Raw genomic sequence first — 22,035 nt, forward strand, 5'->3', positions numbered from 1 at the left:
CACCAGAAGTTGTGGGTGCTCCATCACTGGAGCTTTTCAAGAAGAGAGTGGACAACTGGGGCAAAGAAAGGTCATAAAATGGAACACGGCCACATAACAACTGCTTACTTAGCAACAGGAATGTTGGGCTCATTTGTGCTCGTAAGTCGAGGACCACCTGTCATGTATGGGTCCTTCTGGACAACTGCTAGGAGGCAAAGATGTCCTTGGGGATTTTTACAGTCCTCCCCGCAGCCCGCATGGGATCCTCAAAAGCAAACTCGTGTCTCCCCCCCCTCCCCAGCTCTTTTGGAGCTCACAGCTCGTTATCTGATGTTGTGTCATTAATCAAAGCCGCAACGATGAGTTGGTCGGCAAAAATACGGCCTAGCCAGTGCTTCATTTGTCGCCATCGATTTTCCCATCGCTGTTTATTACTAGTATTTGCTTTGTAAGCCTCCAAAAATAAACTCCACGGCCTGGCAGGGCACGTTCGGAAATGCCTCTGCTAAACCGTCTGCATGCCAGCCTTTTTCCCCCCACGGAGAAGACCAGCCAAATGGAGGTTGTGATCTTTGCAACGGGGAGGAAAACATCATGCTTCATGGAGAAGTGTTGTTCAGCAGCGGCTACACACAGCCCGTCATTTAGAAGGCTACGAATGCGCAGCAAAATGGATTCCCCTCTCCCGATTCCCCTTTCTCTCCGGCACACACACACACACACACACATGTCCAAGTTTCTAGTCCTGAATATTCTGAGGATACTTTTCAGGGCTGTCCTAGAAGGCTATTCCTCCTTTCCTCTAGGTCGGAGCCAACTGTGCAAACCGGAGGACAATTATCAAACTAATTGACCATTTTTCATTTGCGCCGATTAAACCAGGCAGCAAAGTCTAGCTTTCCTTGGAAGGGAATTTTAATGTTTTCGTCTAGATTGTGTGTCTTGGCTCGAGCCCTTGATAACCGATAGAGCCGTCACTCAGCGAATGAAAGATTAGTCAATTATTGGTCTGAGTCTTAGTCAATCAATTTAATTTTTCAATTATATATGCCTGCGTTTGCGGGAGCTCAAGCCACAGTATTTTGCTGCTTGAAGCTAAGCCATTTTCTTTCCTCATTCCAGGGAAAAAAAATCAGATGGGAAGAGTGGAGGAATTTTAATTCAGGAGGGGGAGAAGACGGCATCACCAGATGCCCCCCCCCCGGATCCTGCGTGTAAACATTCCGCTCCCTAGTTGCACAAAGAAGCTGGTTTGCTTGATAAAGAGGGTAAAAATTGTTGTGAAATTAGCTCCAACTCAACTTATTGAGTTGGATCTAATTGTCGTCATACGTTGAGGACTACCTATAGAACTGCACTGGTGAGGCCCCATTTGGAATACTGCATCCAGTTCTGGTCACCACAATATAAAAAAAATGGTTGGGCAGGGGGTTGGACTAGAAGACCTCCAAGGTCCCAGCACTATGATTCTATGAGATGTTTTTATTCCCTTGGGTTTTGCTCTTGAATTTTCCTTTGTAAAGCAGAATTGTAAACAGAAACCATTATTATTATTATTATTTTTAAAAGAAATCCTAACAAACCTCTTTCCAATTTGCTCCATTTCTAGGTTGGTCCTTTATTTTTTTTTCCTCCCCCAAGAAAATACGGTCGTTCTTGAGGGGTCCTTGATGCTCTCTGAGCTTGGTTGTTCTCTTGCAGACGTTTCACTACCCACACTAGGTAACATCATCAATGCTAAAGGGAGACAGAGAGCAAACGCCACTCCCTTCTAGCATGGATGATGTTACTCAGTTGGGTTATGAAACATCTGAAGGAAAACAACCAAGCTCAGACAGCATCAAGGACCCCACAGTCCTCCTCCTCCTCCTCCTCTTCCTCCTCCTCCTCCTCCTCCTCCCTCCGCAAATCCCACTTCTTTCTAGCACAGATGATGTTACCTAGTTTGCATAATGAAACATCTGCAAGAAAACAAGGTAGCTCAGAGAGCACCAAGGACTTCATGTCAATTCTCCTTTCTTGGCATGGTCGTTCTTCCTTGCAGAAAATTCCCTTTTTTTCAAGGGTCAATTTTCACCTTTCCAGAGATGGGAATTCAAACTCTGCTCATTCGACCCACTGGTTTATTAGACCTCTCTCCTCCCCCCCACCCCCAGCCAGGCGCCATCCAGAGGTCCTTCGGATTCCTTGGAGGAAAGCTGCAAGGAGAAGACGAACGAAAGGAATATTGGAATGGTTCTTCCTTGCCCTGTCCATCATCTTTTTTAAACCCGCCACCGTCAGAAGAGTGGCGGGCATAAGATCTTTGAGTTAGAGGACAGCTGGGAAAAAGGCCGAAGAGGTAGGAATATCAATAGCTATTAACTAAGGTGCTCTGGGAATGCAGTCTCATAATGAGTATTTGGCAGCTCGTGGTAAGTCAATGACTGAGAGCCAGCTATTAAGTGATTCCAGCTGGAACTAAGTACCAAGAGGCCGGTGTGTGTAAACCATGGGGCAGAGTTTCCTCCGGGGTGTTGCTGCTTTTGTTTTTGTCCTTGGGTAGCCCCAAAAGTCACCGAAGGGCTGAGAGGAGGAAGACGTGGGAGGGAGAGAATGGAGCAGTCGGGTTCACTGAGAGTCAGATGGACAGCTGGAGATCTTCACCAAGGATGGTCGTGGAGGACCACCCTCGTCTGGGAGAAAACATTGAGGCTGGGTACCTCTTGCTTTTTGCCCAGCAAGTTTGGCAACTGATGGGGCAGCAGACCCCCGAAGGGTGTCTTCATGTGCACCCCTTGGTCCCGCACCCAATGATAGATGGGGACGGATCACATGACAGCCTGCTGAGAACTCTACTCAATGCTATTGACCACCGCCTTCAATATCTTTCAGTTCAATCAGAATTGAATTGAAATGGTCCCCCCCCTCCCAGTCCTTCTTTGCTCTAGACTGGCCAAACCTTCATGAACCCCCCCCCTCCTCCTTTTCTTACTGTTATTCTTGTTATGAGGACAATCATTGACTGCAGCTAATTTAGAAGACCAACGACCAATGTTTTTTGTTTTCATTCCATCTCCGTTTTTCTTCACCCCGCACCCTTTTCTCAAAAGTATATTTTGAGCAACAGGGTGGAAAGGGGTGAGAAAGGACGGTTCTTTTGAAGAATCCTAGCTCCCTCTACTGTAAGAAGTTTGTTAAAGGTGCATCTCTGCAAAATGGGCCAGTTGCAAATAACAGGGGATTATTACTTATTGTTACTACAGTTCTCGACTTACAACAGTTCATTGTTACAACGACCCTGGAAAAAGTGACTTCTGACCGATTTTCACATTTATGACCACTGCAGCATCACCATGGTTATGTGATTTACATTCAGATGCTTGAAACTGGTTCCTATTTATGACGGTTGCTGTGTCCCAAGGCTATCATTTGCAACCTTCTGACAAGCAAACTCCATGGGTAAACCAGATTCACTTAACAAGCATCAATCCTGGCTATCTAACATTCTAACTCTGTTCCTTTCTCATGTCCTGTGTGTTCTCCAGGAGGTGCCTTTTTTTAAAAACACCGGTGGAAAAAACCTTACGCTAAACTGAAAAATACATTCAGCATCTCTCCGGAATTACTTCACCCCAAAAGTAGTGGAAATTGTGTCTTAGGAAACCCAGCCACCTTCCTTGAAGCCCTAACGGTGGTGGAGCAGGAATTATGGCACGGGTAAATATTAACTGACAAAAAATCCCCGGCACACTTATTTTAGCCTTCAAAATAGATCTGCCCAAGAGGAAGAAAAAAATGAACACAGGCAGGGAAATGAAAATAAAATACGGTCCTCCTGATGCAAACAAATAATGGAAATAGGCTGACGTGGCCCTAGTGGGAGCAGGGAAGCTTTGCACAATGTTGAACAACATACATGCCAATTAGCTGAATTTAGGCTGGGAAATTACATAAGGGGTATCGACGTTTTAATTGAACGGTGGGAAAAAAATCAGCATTTTGTCAAGGCTGGGCGAGAGGAAACAAACGCATAAAACTTTCAAACTGCTGATGCCAGCTTCCCCCAATCTGTCACTTTCCAGATAAGCCAGAAAAACGGTTCACCAAATTTCCAGACCGTTGAATGTTGAGTAAATCTGAGCAGCACCAGGCTGACTGCATCTTGAGCATAATCCATGGGTGTCTCACCTGAAAAGTAAACGTGTTAATGTCTCGTCGGTCCCTTTGGGAAAATTAACAGTCCTTTTCAGTCTTCTCCAGGGAAAACCGTGTAAACCAAATGTGCTTAAGCTTGATTAGGTAATCCCTCCTAATCTTTTAAACGCAGATTTAGAAAAGCGGGTTTACCGGATCCAGAAAGGCTTCTTAAGATCTTCTGCGTAGACTGCTTGGCATGTTATCTGCAGATGCTGGGGCCTGTAGATCAGCTTTATTGACCAAGCGAGGTGCGCGTAGTAAGCAACAACAAGGGTTAGTTACAAGCTCGTAAGTTTCCAGAATCGATCGCCGTTACGTCCTCGGTTATAGCTGATGGATGTTCAGAAACTCCACTTGTTTTCTTGAAATCTGGCATGGGCAATCTGCAGCCTTAGGAAGAATTTTGCTAGAGATCCCACCCCACCCGCTACTGTAGGGGTTTGGGGTGGGGACAGAGGTCACATATAACCCAACTCCAATGATTTAGAGCTTAAGGTGTGATTTCAACCAACTAGCATAGGAGACCATTGTTAAAATAACCCATGCTTTAGTGCAAGGAACCCTCAAACGTACGGGCACAGTCAGGACCAAGAATTTCTACTGCAAAGCAAGGTGGTTGTTAAATAAGTTGAACCTGAATTTATGACCTTTCTGCCCTGGTTGTTAAGCAAATCGCTGCAGTTGTTAAATGCATCACCTGGTCTTTAAGCGAATCCAGTTCCTTCCATTAACTTTGTCAGAAGCCGGCTGGAAAGATCGCAAAAAGGGATCACGCGAACCCAGGACACTGCAACCCGTCATAAATACATGCCAGTTGCCAAGCGCCCGAATTTTGATCACGTGACGTGGGGACGCTGCAACAGTCCTAGGGGGAGTACTGGTCATAAGGCACTTTTTTCAGGGCTGTTGTGACTTTGCAAGGTTGCTAAACGAATAGTGGGAAGTCAAGGACTCAGTTTAGTGCTGCAGACCAGCCTGTTCCTCCACAGCTTCTCCTGGTACCTTTCTTAGATTTATGATGGGGCCTTACTGGGCGTTTTTAAATACTAGTAGAAAAATAAGCAGGGGGGGGGACACCATAATGGCACACAATCAGTCAGAAAAGTGAGATAAACCATTAATGTTAAATGCCTTTAATCATATGGCCACTTATTTCCGTTAGCCCTTTAAATGTTTCAATTAGCGAAACCCTGGAGTTTTTTTAAATTTTAATTTTCTTCTTGTCCCGAAAAAAGAACGACAGGATTCTATATATATATATATATATTTCCTGCAGTCATTTCCCAAACTGCTGCAGTTTCATATCGCCTGATGCGATTTATCTTCTCTTTCTACCCTCCCCCTCTCCAGCCGGGCTATGAAATCACATGAAATGTGGTCTGTCATACGGCTAAGCATAGTTTGAGCCATCTTTTTCTTATTATATTAATATTGATCAGAGGTCTTCTCCTTCCGCTTTTGAAAAATGCACACTTCAAGAAGAAGAAAGGAAAGACGGAGAGTTTGATTGGCCCGGCTATAATAAGAACACAATGATCCAAAAACGTGTTAACTTTGCAGAACAGACTTTACTTTCCCGCAAATCTTCCCTTCTGCAAATGGAACAAAACAGGGAACAGCTCAGTGGCCACCAACTTGGCCTGTCTTTAAAAGGGGCCCATTCAGATGCATGCCGGTTAAGGTTCATGTTAGGCTTGTCTGGTTCCTTGTGCAAAAACATGGTTAGCATTAATAGCAAAATACACCAGTATGAAGTCCAGTATGGTTAAGCGATGGAAACTGGGGTTGTTTTCCTCTTTGTGGGATCTCCAGTAATTCTTCCTGAGGGCCTCAATTTTGGATCAGGAAGCTGAAATGGCAGAGGGGTGCATCAAGGAAGAATTTAAGCAGAAAGTTAGAAATTTGTGCTGAAATGAATTGCTGCTCTGTTTGTTATCTCTGCTATCTTTGTTCTGTTTTGTTTTTCTATTGTTAAGCATTAGTAAACTGCCCCGAGTTGCTGAGTACAGACTGGCATATAAATAAAACAAAAGGGACTTTAACTTTGCCGCACTAGGCAGCAACAGTTGGATTCACACGTTATCATGAGCCATTATGCATTTGGAGTTGGGTGACTGGGATCTGCCAGCCTGTTGTGATCGATGAATTATGGTTTCAGACTGAGCATAATGTAATTAAACACTGTCACACATTGTACTCATCAAACCACGGTCTTCTCCCCACTGCTAGCCAGAATAGAGGAACCTGAGTCAGAATTTCAGGAGTCTTTTACACAAGACACATCTCCAGAAACAACCCCCACCCCCCATCCCTTAGGCTTTCAACCACTACAATCCAGGACACCTTTAACCACAGTTTAGGCCAAAAATCCATTAAAGGAGAATAGCACTGAAGCAGGAAAACGAATCCCCCCACAAGCAGGATTTTCTTGTGTTTACGACAGAAATGTTTTCTGACAGTGTTTTCTTCAGCCTGTGGTCTTGATGGAGATCTGGTGACATCCGGTGGCTGAGCTAGCAAAAGCCTCCAGAAGGATCGCTTTTCTCTGCGAAATATCGGGCGCAGCATAAACACCGGGAAGGAAGGACAGGCTGGTTTTTTTGCATTTTGCCCGCATTTTCAGTTTCTGGAGATGTTGGCCCCCAGGGCACCAGATGGGGGAAGACAGGAAGAGGCATATGGGGCCATTGGTCGAGACGGGGGAGGGGGGGAGGAGAACAAGATTATTCCAAAATTTAAATGTCTGTATGGGGTCGCCAAGAGACGAACACGACTTGATGGCACACAGTGCAAGGAGGGAAAGACCCCTGCGAGGGCAACAGGGCAGGGTGCAAGAGATCTTTAGAAGTCATCTTCTACTTATGGGAGGCAGAAGACTTTGCAACGTTTTGCACCCAAACTCCGCGCATCGGACACGGGAACTGGCGTTCACACGACTCGTTGACCCGAATGTTGGAACTCCGGTTCCTGATGACTGCCAAAAGAAGCCAGAATCCAGGAGCCTGGAGAGGTAGCTTCTAGTTGGAGACACCCCCCCCCACCCCCGATTAGACGCGCTGGACTCCAAATCCCATAAGAGCGACGCTGGCTGGGGACGATGGGCGAAGCAGCCCGTCACCCACCCTTTCCCCATTCATAACCTTCTTTTCCCCGGATGACGTCACGGGCCCCTTCCCCTCGCGCCCAATCAGCGCCCCCGCTCCGCCCTGACCCTGGGAAAACCCCGCCCCGCCGCTCTCTCGCGCGGGGGCGAGCTTTCCTCCCGCCCCTCGCCGCTCATTGGTCCCAGAGCGCCTCGGGCCCGCCCCCTCGGCGGGCTTCTCCCCGCCTGCCCGCCGCGCCCGGCCAATCGGCGCCCGCGTCGGAGCGCGAGCGCCGCCTTGGCCTCGCCCGAGGCGGCGGCGGCGTCGCGGCCCCGCCCCTTCGGGTGGGCGTGAGGGCGAGGACGGAGGGAAGGTCGCGCGGCGGCTGAGGCGGCTGAGGCGGCGCCTTTCCCGCCCGGGCCTGTCTGAGGGGCCGCCGCCGCCTCCTCCGCCTCCTCCTCCTCCATGGCCGGGGTGGTGCGCTCCCTGGGCCGCTGCCTCTGGCCGGCGGCGGGCGGCGACCCCGAGGCGGCGGCCGGGCCGGTGGAGCCGGGCAAGGAAGGCGGCCTTCTCCCGCCCGCTGTGCCTCCTCCTCCTCCTCCTCCTCCTCCTTCTTCCTCCTCGCTCCGCCGGCGGGAGCTGGAGCGCGAGGCGCGGCGCCGGAGCCGGGAGATCGACGCGCTGCTGGCCCGCGAGCGCCGCGCCGTGCGCCGCCTGGTGCGGATCCTGCTGCTGGGCGCCGGCGAGAGCGGCAAGTCGACCTTCCTGAAGCAGATGCGCATCATCCACGGGCGCGAGTTCGACCAGAAGGCGCTGCTCGAGTTCCGCGCCACCATCTACGAGAACGCCCTCAAGGTGGGCTCGCCGCGTGGCCTCCTTTCCTCTCGGCTGGCTCGGCTGGCCACGCCCCCCCCAAGGGAAGGACTGCAGGAGGCCCCCTTGGAAGCGGAGGGGAGGAGGGGGATTAAAGGCCAGCCCCCCTTCCCCTCCCTCCCCGCAGGGTGGTATGGGGTCTCCTGGTCGAGCAGGGGGTCGGGCTAGAGGACCTCTGAGGCCCCCTCTCTCCTCTGGTTTTATGCCCTGTTATCTGCCCCGCCTTCTTCCTCCAAGGAGGGTCCTTCCAACTCCCCCCTGCAAGATGTCCTGGTGGTCACCTGTCCCCATGTTCATTGGAGACCCCTGGATAGGAAGAGGGATTTTTCCCCCCCCCCCATGCACTGATGCTCCTTTGAGAGCCCCCTCGATGTACTGAGTTCCAGTCCTGCCATGGGATCGGAAGCCAATGGGGTGATTAGGGAGCGTCCCCTCTCCCTCCGCCAAACCCACCTGGCAGGGTGGTGGTCTGCCATTGCTTTCTTCACATTTGTTTTTCCAACTTTGCAAGATTTCCTAGTGGTCTCATATCCCCCCTGTTAAGTAGAGGCCTTCAAGTTGAAGAGGGTTTGCCCCCCCCCTTGGAAAGAGGGATTTTTCCCCCTACAAATACCCCCTTGAGAGGCAGTTTGGTGTACTGGTTAACTGGCAAGACTAGAAACCAAGAGGCCCTGGGTTCCAGTCCTGCTTTGGGCATAGAAGCCAGCAGGGGATTAGGGGCCTGGCCTTTCCCTCACCTCAACCCACCTGGCAGGGTGATGATCTGCTGCTGCTTTCTTCATATTTTTTTCCCAACTTTGCGTGCAAGATTTCCTGGTGGTCTCCTGTCCACCTCTTAAGTAGAGATGCCCAAGGTTGGGTAGGGCACTCCCATATCCCAGGATGCATTTTCCCCAGCATCCACCCCCTGTGTAACGGCTAAGCAGGTGGGCTTGAACCCTGAGTTCTAGTCCTCCTGAGACTGCGAAACCAGACAGGTGATTTGGCATCCGTCTATCTGTCTTGGCCCAGCCCACCTTACAGGATTGTTGTTGCTGAAAATACATATAGACTGCATTTGTATTACCTACTAGTTAAAATTTAATTTGCAGCATCCCTTGGCTTGATCCAGAAAACCGCAAGTAAATGACCCGGGGGTTATTGTGTATGGACGCAGCCATGTTTTTATTAAAATTCCTGGAGGAAAATAATTTTTTGGAGGGCGTTACAACATTCCTTCAGAATTCTGAGTTCAGAACATTCCTTCAGAGTTCTGAGTTCAGAATACTGCTAATTCCACGTGTGCCAAAGTTATTTCTTAATATGCACAGTGCCATAAAAAGGGAGCCCAGCCTGATATACACACCCTGCTAACTGCATAGACTTGTCTTCAGAGATGGCTTTCCAGCCTGAGGGGTAAAAAAACCTGTTCTAAACCTTAGGAATCCAGACTTTTCCTCCTGCAAACCCATCCTAGGCTATTGGACTAAGCCACTGTTTTTTCCTAAGAAGGTGGGGGGAAAAATATTTGTTGCGTGGAAGGTTTTGCTGGACTTCTTCCTGTATCTTAAAAGTTGCTCTAAGGGGAAACTTACAGAAGTTTGTCTCGCCACAAGCTCGGCAGTCTGCAGGTGTTGCAAAACTGAATTCTTGCCTTCTTCACCCCAGTAGCATGGCTGTGTTGGTGGTACAGTACTTACCCACAACAAATGGGAATTTTATCTTTAAGAAAACCACATCCCGGCTTAATAATAAGGATGGAATTTGGCTCTCAAAGTTGTCTAAAATATCTTGGAATGTAGAGCAGGGGAGAGCTGGCCAAACAAAGTGCACGTGGTTATATTGGTGTGTTAAAGAGTGAGCATAGATGGGGCAGCATAAGAATTGAAGTGTATTTCTCTGTTTCTTAGGGCTGCAGAGTTCTAGTCGATGCACGGGACAAGCTCGGCATTCCTTGGCAATACGCGGAAAATGAGAAACATGCCATGTTCCTCATGGCCTTTGAAAATAAAGCAAGCATGTTCATTGAACCCTCCATGTTTCAGTTGTACGTACCAGCTCTGACCGGCCTGTGGAAGGATTCTGGGATCAAGGAAGCTTTCAGCCGTCGAAGTGAATATCAACTGGTGAGTAAACTGAAAGCTCAGAAGACAAAACATCTGGTCCCGGTAACTGACCCAGATTGGATCCTGCAGCTTCATCCTGGGACACACATTAGCTTTCATTCATAGGAGTTATTAGTCTGAAAATGTGCTGCTAGGCCCTTCCGGGTTTAAGGATTACCCTATCACTTCTGAAAGCTGCTGCTGAAAGCTTTGAGAAAACCAGGAATGGCTGCCTACCGGTAAAATTGCTTCTTAAGTAACAGATGTGGGAATTTCCACATGGGCTTTGAACTGGATCCGAACTTTGTTTTAACTGAGAAGTATATGCAAGGTGGTGAACCTATCTAACACACCTTCCTCTTCCTATTTTCCCCACAACCCTGTAAGGGGTTTGGGCTGAGACTGGCCCCAAATTACCCAGCCAGCTTTCATTCCTAAGGGTGGGACTAGAACTCAATATTTCCTGGTAATTAGCACCAAAGTCACCCAGCTGGTTTTCATGCTCAGGAGGTACCAGAACTCACCGTTTCCTGGTGACTGGCAGGAGACAGCTTTCATGCCTAAGGCAGGACTAGAATTCACCAATCTCTGGTAATTGGCCCAAAGTCACCCAGCTGGATTTCGTGTCTAAGGCAGAACTAGAACTCACCATCTCCTGGTTTATTGCCTGGTGTTTTAGACTGGCTCTAAAAGTTTCTAAAGGATGTGGGGCTTGCATCATAGTTTGAACAGTCTTGAGGAGTATTTTCCTCCTGCAAGGGCTGTACCACAAAACAGCCTAGCCTTCAAACCTATGAGCAGATCACTGTCCTAGGGCCAGAATCCTCATTACCTGCTGGAGAAATGTAAGCATGAAATGTAATCAAGATCCTAAAGAAGCTCAGTTTAATCCTCAATCAGTTTGTAAACAATCCAATGACTTGAGGCTTTGTGAAATCCATCAATTTAAGCTCAGCTGATTTTCATAGCCATGTCTTTTGGCAGCAGTACAGCCGTGCTGGCCTGCTTCGTCCTTCCAGATGTTTTTCCATTTCCCCCTTTGGCTTACTTCTGTGTTGTCACAGGATATGAGGTTCCATTAAAGAACCTGCCCCCCCCAAAGAAATTTCTATAGATCAGCAGTTAAATCACCTGCTTACCGTCTAACCCTAACTGCAAATTAAAAAGCCTAAAAATTAGTTAAAATATGAAAGATCACTTATTTGAGTAAAGTATACCAAAATCCAGGAGGTGGTACGAAGTATTGCTTCGGGGCAGATAAACTATGGTTAACCTGCTATGTAATAGAGGCAAAATCTGAGGTTCTTTGTAATTAAGTATCCTGGGTTTTTGCTGTTATCTTTTTTTTTTTTTATTGAAAATTTTATAAAATTTTACAATATAAATCCCCCCCTTCCCCTTCCCACCCTTCCACCCCCTCTCCCTCCCCCCTCACTTCCCAGTGCCAATCACAGGGTTAACAATAACATAATCATACTCAACATTAATCAACTATTAAAATAACATATCTGTAACCTCCTTTAACTCTCTTTTAAACAGTACAATTATTAAAAACAATAATAATAACAACACTTTAATAATTAAAAATAATACTAAATAAAATATTCTAACCTTTATACAACCATAATATTCCAAAATTTACTCAAAAACCAAATGATATTTTTTAGTCCCATATTTACACTCAATATAATCTATCCATCTTCTCCAAACCAAAATATATCTTTCTTGTGAGTGATCCTTCACATAAGCGGAAATCTTGGCCATTTCTGCTAAATTCGAGACTGTTATCTTGAGGAACAGTCCAGTGTAGAGAACTAAGTGGAAATTCACAACTTTTTTTTGTAGTTTGAATTTGGGTTTCTTTTGCTAACCCTGTGCCAATGTACTATCAACGTGTCAGCATCTTATTTGGAAATATATGGCTTAGCTGAAACACACACAAGGACCTTATTTTGAAAAACAATCATTTGACCATAGTTCTGTGTTACCCGTGGCCTAAAAACACCCCTTGTTCTCTTAACTTCAGTTTGTCCCAGTTGGTTTCCATTACTTCCCACTGACTCTCTTAGGTCTTGCCCATAAATGGCCAATTGTCAGGAGACGATGGTGCTGTGTTTGAACTATGTGGCGTTGGCTTGTTGGTTTATTTTATTTGTTCTGTTTTATTGACTATGATTGTGAGTCGTCTAGGATGGTCTTCTGTAAGATAGATGGCCATATAAAATATGGTAGTCTGGGGTGTGTTTGACACACTTGGCAGAGATAACACTGAGCATTTGAACTCAGAATCATCTTTCAAAAGGTGTGTGTGGGCATCCATTCGGAAAGCATGGAGCCTGTGCAGTGATAATTCTAATTTTAGGTTATAGTGAGACCTGTACTATTTATAGCCATACCGTGGCCAGAAACTGCTCATTCAGAACTATATGTCACTACATTTGTGGGGCTTATGATTTTGCTCTGGTATAAGTCATATCTATCTGGGCAGCTGGTATGCATTAAAAATATATTTATTTTCACTACTGGACCCTCTAGTTAGTACTTTTGTTTCTTAATGCAGGTAGTCCTTGACTTATGACCACAATGCAGCCCAAACTTTCTGTTGCTAAGCAAGACATTTGTTAAGTGAGTTTTGCCCCATTTTATGACCTTTCTTGACACAATTGTTAAGGAAATCACTGCAGTTTTAAGTTAACAACACAGTTGTTAAGTGAATCCAGTTCCCACATTGATTTTGTTTGTCAGAAGGTCACAAAAGGGGATCACATGACCGCGGGACCCTACAACCGTCATAAATATGAGTCAGTTGCCGAGCATCCAAATTTTGATCACCTGACCATGGGGATACTGGAACGGTCGTAGGTGTGAATACCGGTCATAAGTCACTTTTTCTCCGTGCTGTTTTAACTTCAAATGGTCACTAAATGAGCTGTTATAAATTGAGGACTACCTGTCCTCTCACGCTAAAAGGGAGTGCCCTTTTATAGCCACCTTATTAAATCAGGAAGATTTTATTTAGCATGTGAACCGCCTGAATTTTTGTACTTTGTAACTGTAAATTGGACAAGCGTTCTTCTTAAGATGAAAGCAAGAAGAAGCTCCACAGTATCGGCCCGAAATAAACAAGATAAAAAGTTGGAACGATGTTCAGATGTGGGAGCTGGCTTATTTCAGGGCTGTAGTTCCCAGTTCTGGGTTTTCTAATTCCCAGATGTGGGATGACTCATGGCTGCTGTTCAATGATGGGGACAGCACCTCCTCCTACGTTGTCCCAGTTGGCCAGACTGACTCAGAGGATGCACAAGAAGAGAGATATAAAGTGAAAATGAATCATCTATATTTGTATGTTAACTCTTTAGGTGTAAAAAAATATAAGCAATGATCTGAGAATTATCTAACATATAGTGAAACAAACTTGCAGAGCAATTGTAATTGTTTCGGGTCAAATTGTGGGGGTGTTAAATGGCTAGACTTGAACAAAGTATTATTTCCTTTGTTGTTATTTGCTTATAACAAAAACATGTTTTTCCCCAGCAATCCAAGGACAACAAAGAGGTTGTTAATGATCTGAAGACATTGTTGATGTGATGGAAGGCTTCAGAATTGCCTGGAATTTTGTTTAATCCTAGTCAAATCAGATAAGAGCACTAGATCAAACTAGAACTAGATCAAGTTGGATTAAATCGTTCCCATTTAAGATCTGACATGTAAAAATTGTGGTTTAATCGTGCTGAAGTTTTGGATTTTATTTAGGAGTTATGATTGTTTGTAGATCTGATGGTTTTGTGTACTACCAATATATAGTAATTGCCACAAATGCTGACTGGCATGAACTCTTGTTGTTGAACAGAAGAAACAGAAAGACAAAAAAAACCTCCAATAATACAGCTAGAAAAAAAATTGCTATGAGGGACATTCGCAAACAGCTACAGCTGAAATTGGAATATATTTTACCTGCTTGAGAAATACAAGAACGGAGGGACCATATGTAGCTCTAAGGTCCAAGATTTGTGAACTTCAACTCCCAGAATTCCCCAAGCAGCTATGTTCTAAGCCTAGGGAACAGTAGTCCTTCTATGGAGATAACCTGAAAACAGTCTGGGATCTTCAAGTGGATATTGTGTGCTTTACTGGAAACCATATGAAGGTTGCTTTATCTTGTAAACAGTCAGGATAAACAGAGAGCAGTTGACTTCTGTATTGTGTTTTTCACTTTATAAGAAAAAAAAAAATCCCTGCTTAGGTTTTGAGGAAACAAATGAAAGAGCCATTGTATTATAACACAAGAATCTATGGCCTATCCTAAGGGCAATAAAGACAAAGCTATTTTATTTTACAGCCTGCTATGGAAATTCTCTTCCCCAAAGTGGTGTACACAGCTCTAGCTTGGCTTACAGACTGTTCCATAAAGGGATCATTACGAGGCAGAGCCAAGCAGTGTAAATAGATTTCCAAAGGTTGATTTTTCCAGATCAGAGCTCTGGTTCTGAGGCAGTATAGCCAGTTCTGTGACGATGCACTTGTGCTGTAGTTTAAACGAAGGCCTTCTGCTTTGCAAAAACAGCTCCTTGATTGCCTTGTAGTTGGATGATTCTAAAACTCTCTTAAGGCTGATTTAAGTTGACCCCAAAACTTCAGTTGGTACAGAACGCAGCAGCTTGCACGCTGGCAGATGAGAAGCATTTCAGCAGAGGATATTTTGGGCACTGTATTGGTTGCCAGTATCTTTCCAAGTACACTTCAAGGGGTATTAAAATCCTGATGTGGTGAAAACGTGGCTTTTTCAGAGGAATATTGTGCACTAAGTCTTCAGTGTGTTTTAACCATGGGATGTTTTAATCTAAATATAACTCTCTGAGCTGCTCAGAGTTTGTTGAAGTAGGCAGGATGTAAACCATAAGTAAATATACTCTTCTTCTCTTTCTCAACAGGGTGAATCAGTAAAATATTTCCTGGATAATCTGGATCGGATTGGCCAGTTGGTGAGATTTTCTGTTTGTGTTGTTTTGTTCTCATACATTCAAATCATATAAATAAGAGAAGTAATAACATTGGGAAATGTTCCTCAAAATCATAAGAACTGAATGTTTGAACGTCTAGATTTAGTAAATAATCTCTCTTCTAAAGCAGAGTAATCATTTCTTATACGTGGGAGCTCTTATTCTTGCTCTGGGGGAAAAGTATGTTTTGTGCCCACTGTTTAAAAAAAAACCAAGGCATGAATACATCCATTGTTCAAACAAACTCCCTGTAGTAGCAGTGAGATTTTGCCAATCTCAGCATCAGCGAAATCTAGTTTATCAGGAGCTCTGGATTTTATTGCATCTGTTGAAACTGCGGCACGTAACTTCAGAGGCTACGGAAACCAGGCTGCAAAGGTTTGTAAATTATTGAAATTCATCCTTCAGATTAAGTTTGCTAACCACCACTTCAAGCAGCCAAATACAAAATAGTGAAAATAACCTGAGATAAAGTGAGCTCTTTCCACAAACCCCAACCTTGGCATCTGAACAGCCCACGCAAGATTAGCCTCTAGCTTACCCTTCCCCATTTCAGTTCCAGAATCTTCCTTCCACCATAGTATATCTAGACGCTACTTCGGTGGATTTAACTTCCCTTTTGAAGCGTGATCTTTCTCCTACTTCCTGTGTCTTTTTCTTTTTTTCCTGCAGAATTATTTCCCCAGTAAACAAGACATCTTACTGGCTAGAAAAGCGACCAAAGGAATCGTGGAGCACGACTTCATTATTAAAAAGATCCCTTTCAAAATGGTGGACGTGGGTGGACAGAGGTCTCAGCGCCAAAAGTGGTTCCAGTGTTTCGATGGCATAACCTCTATACTGTTTATGGTCTCCTCCAGCGAATACGACCAGGTCCTGATGGAAGACCGACGCACAAACAGACTAGTGGAGTCCATGAACATCTTTGAGACCATTGTCAACAACAAGCTCTTCTTCAACGTCTCCATCATTCTGTTTCTGAACAAAATGGACCTCCTGGTGGAGAAGGTCAAGACGGTCAGCATCAAGAAATATTTCTCAGACTTCAGAGGTGATCCTCACCGTCTGGAAGACGTCCAGCGCTATCTGGTACAATGCTTTGACCGGAAGAGGCGGAATCGCAGTAAGCCCCTTTTCCATCACTTCACAACCGCCATCGACACCGAGAACATCCGCTTTGTTTTCCACGCGGTGAAGGACACCATCCTTCAGGAGAACCTTAAGGATATAATGTTGCAGTGAGTGAAGAGGGAATTCTCTCCCTGGAATCCTAGCCCGATGTAGGCCCATCGCTGTGGCTTTTGCTGTGTGTCTTTTCTTGGAAGAGCCATGCTGTGCCTTGAGTTAGGAAAGCTGGGCAGGAGAAGCAGAAGTAGAAGAATGGCAGAAGTTTATGTGAGCTCTTGCATCGGTCAACTCAAAACACAACGGAACGATGTTTCCTCTTGGCTTTTGGAAACCCTCGTGGCGAAATGGCAACCAAGGTGTCTGCGTGAATTAATCTTATTCTACGACAATGCCAGAATGTTCTGGCTTCCATACCTGTCAGCCTTAAACTAGTTTTGGGTGCTGAAATAATGAATTCAGTAACATAGTTCACTTCTTCACTGGGGGTTCTTTTTAAGAGAATACATTGCAATACATTGTTATAATTCCAAGATCAATATAGGAGCCAGGTGTGTACACAAGAGGTCCGCCAACATTTGGATTGTATTTGCAACTGGTTATCTTAGCTCTGGCTTAAGGAATCTGTCTTCAGCTTTCCTCATGTAGAAATCCAGAGTTGGAAACTGAATTTAGACAGTCATACGAGCAAAACATTTTTTTTATAGCAAGATATATCAAAGCTGGTTAGGTATCCAAAGCAGTTACTGCTTGATGAGACATAGCTTCAGCAATAGTAGTGAAAATACACGCCTAGTGCTTTGTTAAAACATCTTTGATTCTGTTTAAAATTAGATCTGTATAAAAAAAAATCCCTCACTGCAACTGTTAGGCTGTTTCCTGTCTAACACAGAAGTTAATCCAATTTTTAGATAGGTCTTGGCAAGGAACAACTGCCCATAGCACTGTAGTGAATTGCTCTTTAAAAAAAAATTCAGTCTTTTGGAGCCACTGAGTTTGGATTAATGGTCTTGCTTTGAGTTTATTCTTAATTATATAGGGGTTTACCAATGTATGTCATAAATGCATTTTTTAAAAATCCACATAAACCTGACACATGTAATTCGCCCCTTTAAGGCTAGAATACAGTATGTGTGAATTTGCAGAAGGCTGTGAATAACATTGATGTGAGCTTATTTTTTTCATTCTAAAACGTTATATTTAACTATGGGTGCCTTTCTTTTTTGTACAGACAGTTCACACTTTTGTCTACTCTTGAGGTATGTATTAATCAACCTTTTGTCCTGCCTTATCCATCCTACAATCATTATTCAGGGATAATCTTAAACATAAGAAATGTTTACTGTGACTTTGGTACCATATTTTGTAATAAAACCGAAGGGCTTCATCTTTCCTATATCAACTTCTTCTGCATTGCCCTTTGCGGACAATCAAATGCAAGGCCATTTTCTAGGCGCTGATAGCACAAATAATAACCAGTTTAAAAATCTTTCGTGACTTCCAGTTAGGGGAATTCTTGAGAGTTTTTTCCCCCTTGTGGGTGGATTACTCACACAGCCGTGTTTTCGGTGTGGTGTGCCCCATTCTAAAGGCCACACTTTCCATTTTGATAGTATGTTTTGTGCAAAGTTGAGCTGTTTCTGAGATGAGGGCTACCTTGGTTTCCAGGTCTTAAGTAAGACAGACTTAACCATGAAAAGCCACAGACTTCAGCTTTGGAGGCAGTTTCTTTTAAGAGCTTACCTATGAACGCACCTGGAAGCAGTTAACATCTGGAATCCGTTATTTTACCATTTCTGAATAAGATGTTGCCTTTTGCCAAGAATCAGTTTTGTCAGCGGAAAACGGTTGTCTGGTGACAAGGGGAAAGGCATCTTAAGCTTGATGGTCAGTTGGGCCTTATTTTATAATTAGAGCTAATGCTATATTTATCCTTTGGAAATCCTAAAGTGGCCCAGGGACTTCTGATACATTTGTTGGAAGAGTAATCTTGCTATGGGGAAGGGCCCAAACTCTATGAAATTCAGAAACATCATAATGGCACATATGTACATATTTTAATTCATTTCTTTGCCAGTGGTTTCTGTGTAGCTGGAATTTGGTGTGTCCGGTAACATGACTTCTAACACTTTCTCTCCAGTAGTAGCACAAACCACTTTACAAGTACTTAAAACCTGAATTATGCTACCAGTCACCTTTTAAAGTGGTTTTGAAAGAACAAGGTGCTAATATACTGTATTTATCAAAACTTAATTTTATTCTTTTTTCTATTGTAGAAGCATGCCTTGCTGAATGTAATATACAGCTCTATGTTTCTTTGATACCAAATAACAAGTTTGTGGTATAACAGAGCTCCGTACTGAGGGAAATAAATGTGGTGATTATCACAGGTTTTGATAGACAGATAAATCTTTAATTGTCTAATCCACCCAGTGGGCCGTGCAGTCGATTTCTATTGCTTTTAGGAGGTGATTAATATTTTTATTCCTTTGCCCTACCATTGTATGCTTATTCTCATGACTCTAATCATCTTCTTTAGGACTGTAATTGACATTTAATATCTAAACTCATTTTTGTGGTTGCCACATTCATTGTATACCAGTCAGTCTTGGGTAGATACATTTAACAGTAAAGGCCAGCTCTAATTCTGCTTGCTAGTCAGTCCTAAAAAAAATCTATATTGTACAGCACTTGCATATATAACGTAAGCACATCCTCTAATCATGTTTGACCGTGGTCACTTTTCCTGTACATTGTTAGGATTAACAGTCTCTTTTTTTTCTCAATCCAGTGCAGAATTATTACGTGTTCTTTAGCTCAGGGGTCTCCAATCTTTGTGGTTTGGTGGCCCAGCTGGGGGGGGGGAGAGGGAAACCGGGCCAGGTGACCGGCAGGCCGGCATACGTGTGCAGCTCAACATGTGCGCAAGTTCAGCTGCACACACAAATTGACCTGCGTGTGCATGTGCACACGTGCTAGCTCGCACAAGAGCTGTGTGCCTGCATGCATGCCGGCCCACCGCCCGCGTGACCCAGTAGCAAATAGGCCACAGCCCGATAGCGGGTCACAGCCCGGGGGTTGAGGACCTCTGTTTTAGTCATCTAAGCACTGCTTCTTTTTTTTTTTTTTTTCCTGACACAGCCACAATGCTTTTCAATCTAATTGCCTTCGTTCCAACCCAATGCCCAGATTGTTCTCTTCCAGGCACACTTGGAAAAAGGAAGGTGGGGGGGGGAGCAAATTTGCAGACAGAGCATTTGATTGTAACGGTCCCGACCAGCCAGGAAGTGGGTCGTATACAGGACAATCGACTTTGAATTTATACTCCGTATGTTTTGCACCAGTGAGTTGCACAGTTTGTCCTTTGTCCAAAGAAGCCTCTGTACGACGTATAATTCTGTGTACTTAGTCATCTTGGCCAGGAACCAAGAGGAAATTCGGTGTCTGTCAGCCCACATGTAGACACATCCACATCAAGACGATTTTGCATGAGAATTGGTTTCGTGTAAGCTCGGCAGAAGAACGGTTTTGGAAAACATGAGAAGGTTGGGTTGTGGTTTTTGGTGTTGTTTTGTTTTTAATTTCACGAAATGGAAGCTGCAAGGAGGACGCTTCAAGTTTCGTATTTTGTTATGTGAGCCAAGCTCAAGTTCATATAGTGACCGTTCAGAGTTGCAGTGGCACTGAAAAAAGTGATTTAAAGACCGTTTTTTCACACTTATGACCATTGCAGTCTCCCCAAAATTCAGACCCTTGGCAACTGACTCATATTTATGAACAGTCCCAGCATCCTGGGATCATGTGATCCCCTTTCGCAATCATCTGACAACGGGGAAGCAAACTCCCTTAACAAATGCCTCGCTTAGCAACAGGAATGTTGGGCTCAGTTGTGGCCGTAAGCCGAGGACTGCCTGTAGAAAGTTTCCAATTTAATAGAGAGCTTCTGAAACAAGGGAAGCAGGAATGCCATCTGAGGCAGGAGGAGCAAGTCTTAACCTCTTTCTCTGCTCTTGTAATGAAAATGTATTTCCCATCGAAAATAATAACTGGGTGAAGTGCCCTCAGATGCTGTTTTGCTGTTTTATCAGTGGGGTCATTTTTTTCCCCAAATTAAAGAAACTTCCAACCACAGGCTGAACGGTTAGCTAAGGCTTGGCTCGTTGCCCATACTATGCTGCAACTCGCTTGGAAATTGCTGCAGTCCACTTTAAACACACACAAATACACACACACACACACACACGCATACACTGACCTCCTTGGTTAGCATCCTGGAGGTGAGCCAGAAATTGTTTGGAAATGTGGAGGAGGAGTAGACCTGGTTTCCAAATTAAGTTTTTCCACGACTATTTGCTTAAACATTGACAGCCTGTGTCTCCAGAAACAAAATGCCATCAGCAAAGTCCTTGTTTTTTTGCTGGCTATCTTTAGAGAAAGGGTTTGATGGCTTCTTAAGACAATCTCTTGACATCTGGTAACTCCTAGGCTATTTTATTTTGCTGGCCTCTTTGTTGATAATGGGAACATTCAAACTTTCTCTTACGTAGTGTTAAAAGATCTTGGCTGTAGTGAAGGCCTATTAAACTTCCTGAAAGTTAATGCAGTGTATCCCTTTAGAAGGGCACGCTTAACCATCATGCCTCTATGTACCTTAAAGCAGTATTTTACAACCTCAGTAAGTTTAAGAGTGGTGGACTTCAACTCTCAGAATTCCCTGGCCAACTTTTCACAAAGCTTCAGATTGTTCATTGACCCTCAAACATTTATTGGATGGAAATTGTTTACTATTCCCAACTAATGGTACTATCACTCTGATAGCAATTAATCAAGGGAATAGCTTGCCTCTTGGAGCGGTGGATGCTCTATCACTGGAGATTTTTGAAAGTAGATTAGACAGTCATTTGACTGGGATGGTCTAAGATCTGCCTTGAGTGGAGGGTTAGACTAGAAGACCTCCCAGGTCCTTTCCATTGACCTCTTGGACAGTCCCATCAACCTCTGAGGTCAACATTGATCCACTTTGGAGAAACCTGGACCAACGAAAGACTTTCCTGAGTCTTCAGGCTCAAACAGCATCCTATGCAGCATTCTGCATCTTATGAACTTGTATGAATAGTTGGGGGTAGGACAGGCATGGGTTCAAGCCTTAATTTCCTAAGTTCCACAGAGTCCGAATTTTGTCATCAAGCCGAAGTGGATGTGCCGTAACTGCTGTCGCTATCTGGCATTGTCTGTGCTTTTCAATTGTTCTATTTTATACACGTTGAAAAGGGAATCTGTGATCTTTTGTGGCCTCTTTTTTTACAGCGATATTGTCTTTTCATGAAAGTGTGCTATTAAAATACCGTGGTGTAAAAATGTACGGCTTCATTTTGGATTGGCTGTTTTGTGCATACCAATTTTGTAAATGCGTTAAAACATGATTAGTTATTACCGTGCTTTAGACTCTGCCAAACAATTTGAATTCTGCTGGGAAGCAGCAGTTGCAGTGGACGGGACAGCAACTAGTGGTCTTAGAAATGCACAGCCTGCAGATTTTATTTAATATAGCCATGATCACCATTAGGTCAACATCATCGCTGCAAAACCCACCCCCTTCTGGCACTGATGATGTTACCTAGCTGGGTCTTGAAACGCCTACAAGAAAACAACCAAGCTCAGAGAGCACCAAGAGAGAAAAAACTTGAATAATTCTAAATTGGCTGAGCA

At 44.4% G+C, this 22,035-nt stretch overlaps 1 protein-coding gene across 4 annotated transcripts; it reads left to right on the top strand.

Moving 5' to 3' along the window:
• Positions 1-7,709: 7,709 nt before the first annotated feature.
• Positions 7,710-18,729, top strand: GNA12 (G protein subunit alpha 12). Of its 4 annotated transcripts, none has more exons than XM_015819506.1 (5): positions 7,710-7,791; positions 7,873-8,099; positions 10,007-10,222; positions 15,133-15,183; positions 15,874-18,729. In XM_015819506.1, the coding sequence occupies exons 1-5, from the start codon at positions 7,710-7,712 to the stop codon at positions 16,441-16,443; spliced, it is 1,146 nt and encodes a 381-aa protein (XP_015674992.1). In that variant the 3' UTR covers positions 16,444-18,729. The 4 variants fall into 4 exon arrangements, with proteins under 4 accessions (XP_015674992.1, XP_015674993.1, XP_015674994.1 ...); XM_015819507.1 differs by having other exon boundaries at positions 7,710-7,788; XM_015819508.1 differs by having other exon boundaries at positions 7,710-7,788; positions 7,876-8,099.
• The last annotated feature ends 3,306 nt before the right edge of the window (positions 18,730-22,035 follow it).

This window comes from Protobothrops mucrosquamatus, unplaced genomic scaffold (assembly GCF_001527695.2).
Source record: "Protobothrops mucrosquamatus isolate PMUCROS unplaced genomic scaffold, P.Mucros_1.0 scaffold942, whole genome shotgun sequence".
Classification (NCBI taxonomy): domain Eukaryota; kingdom Metazoa; phylum Chordata; class Lepidosauria; order Squamata; family Viperidae; genus Protobothrops; species Protobothrops mucrosquamatus.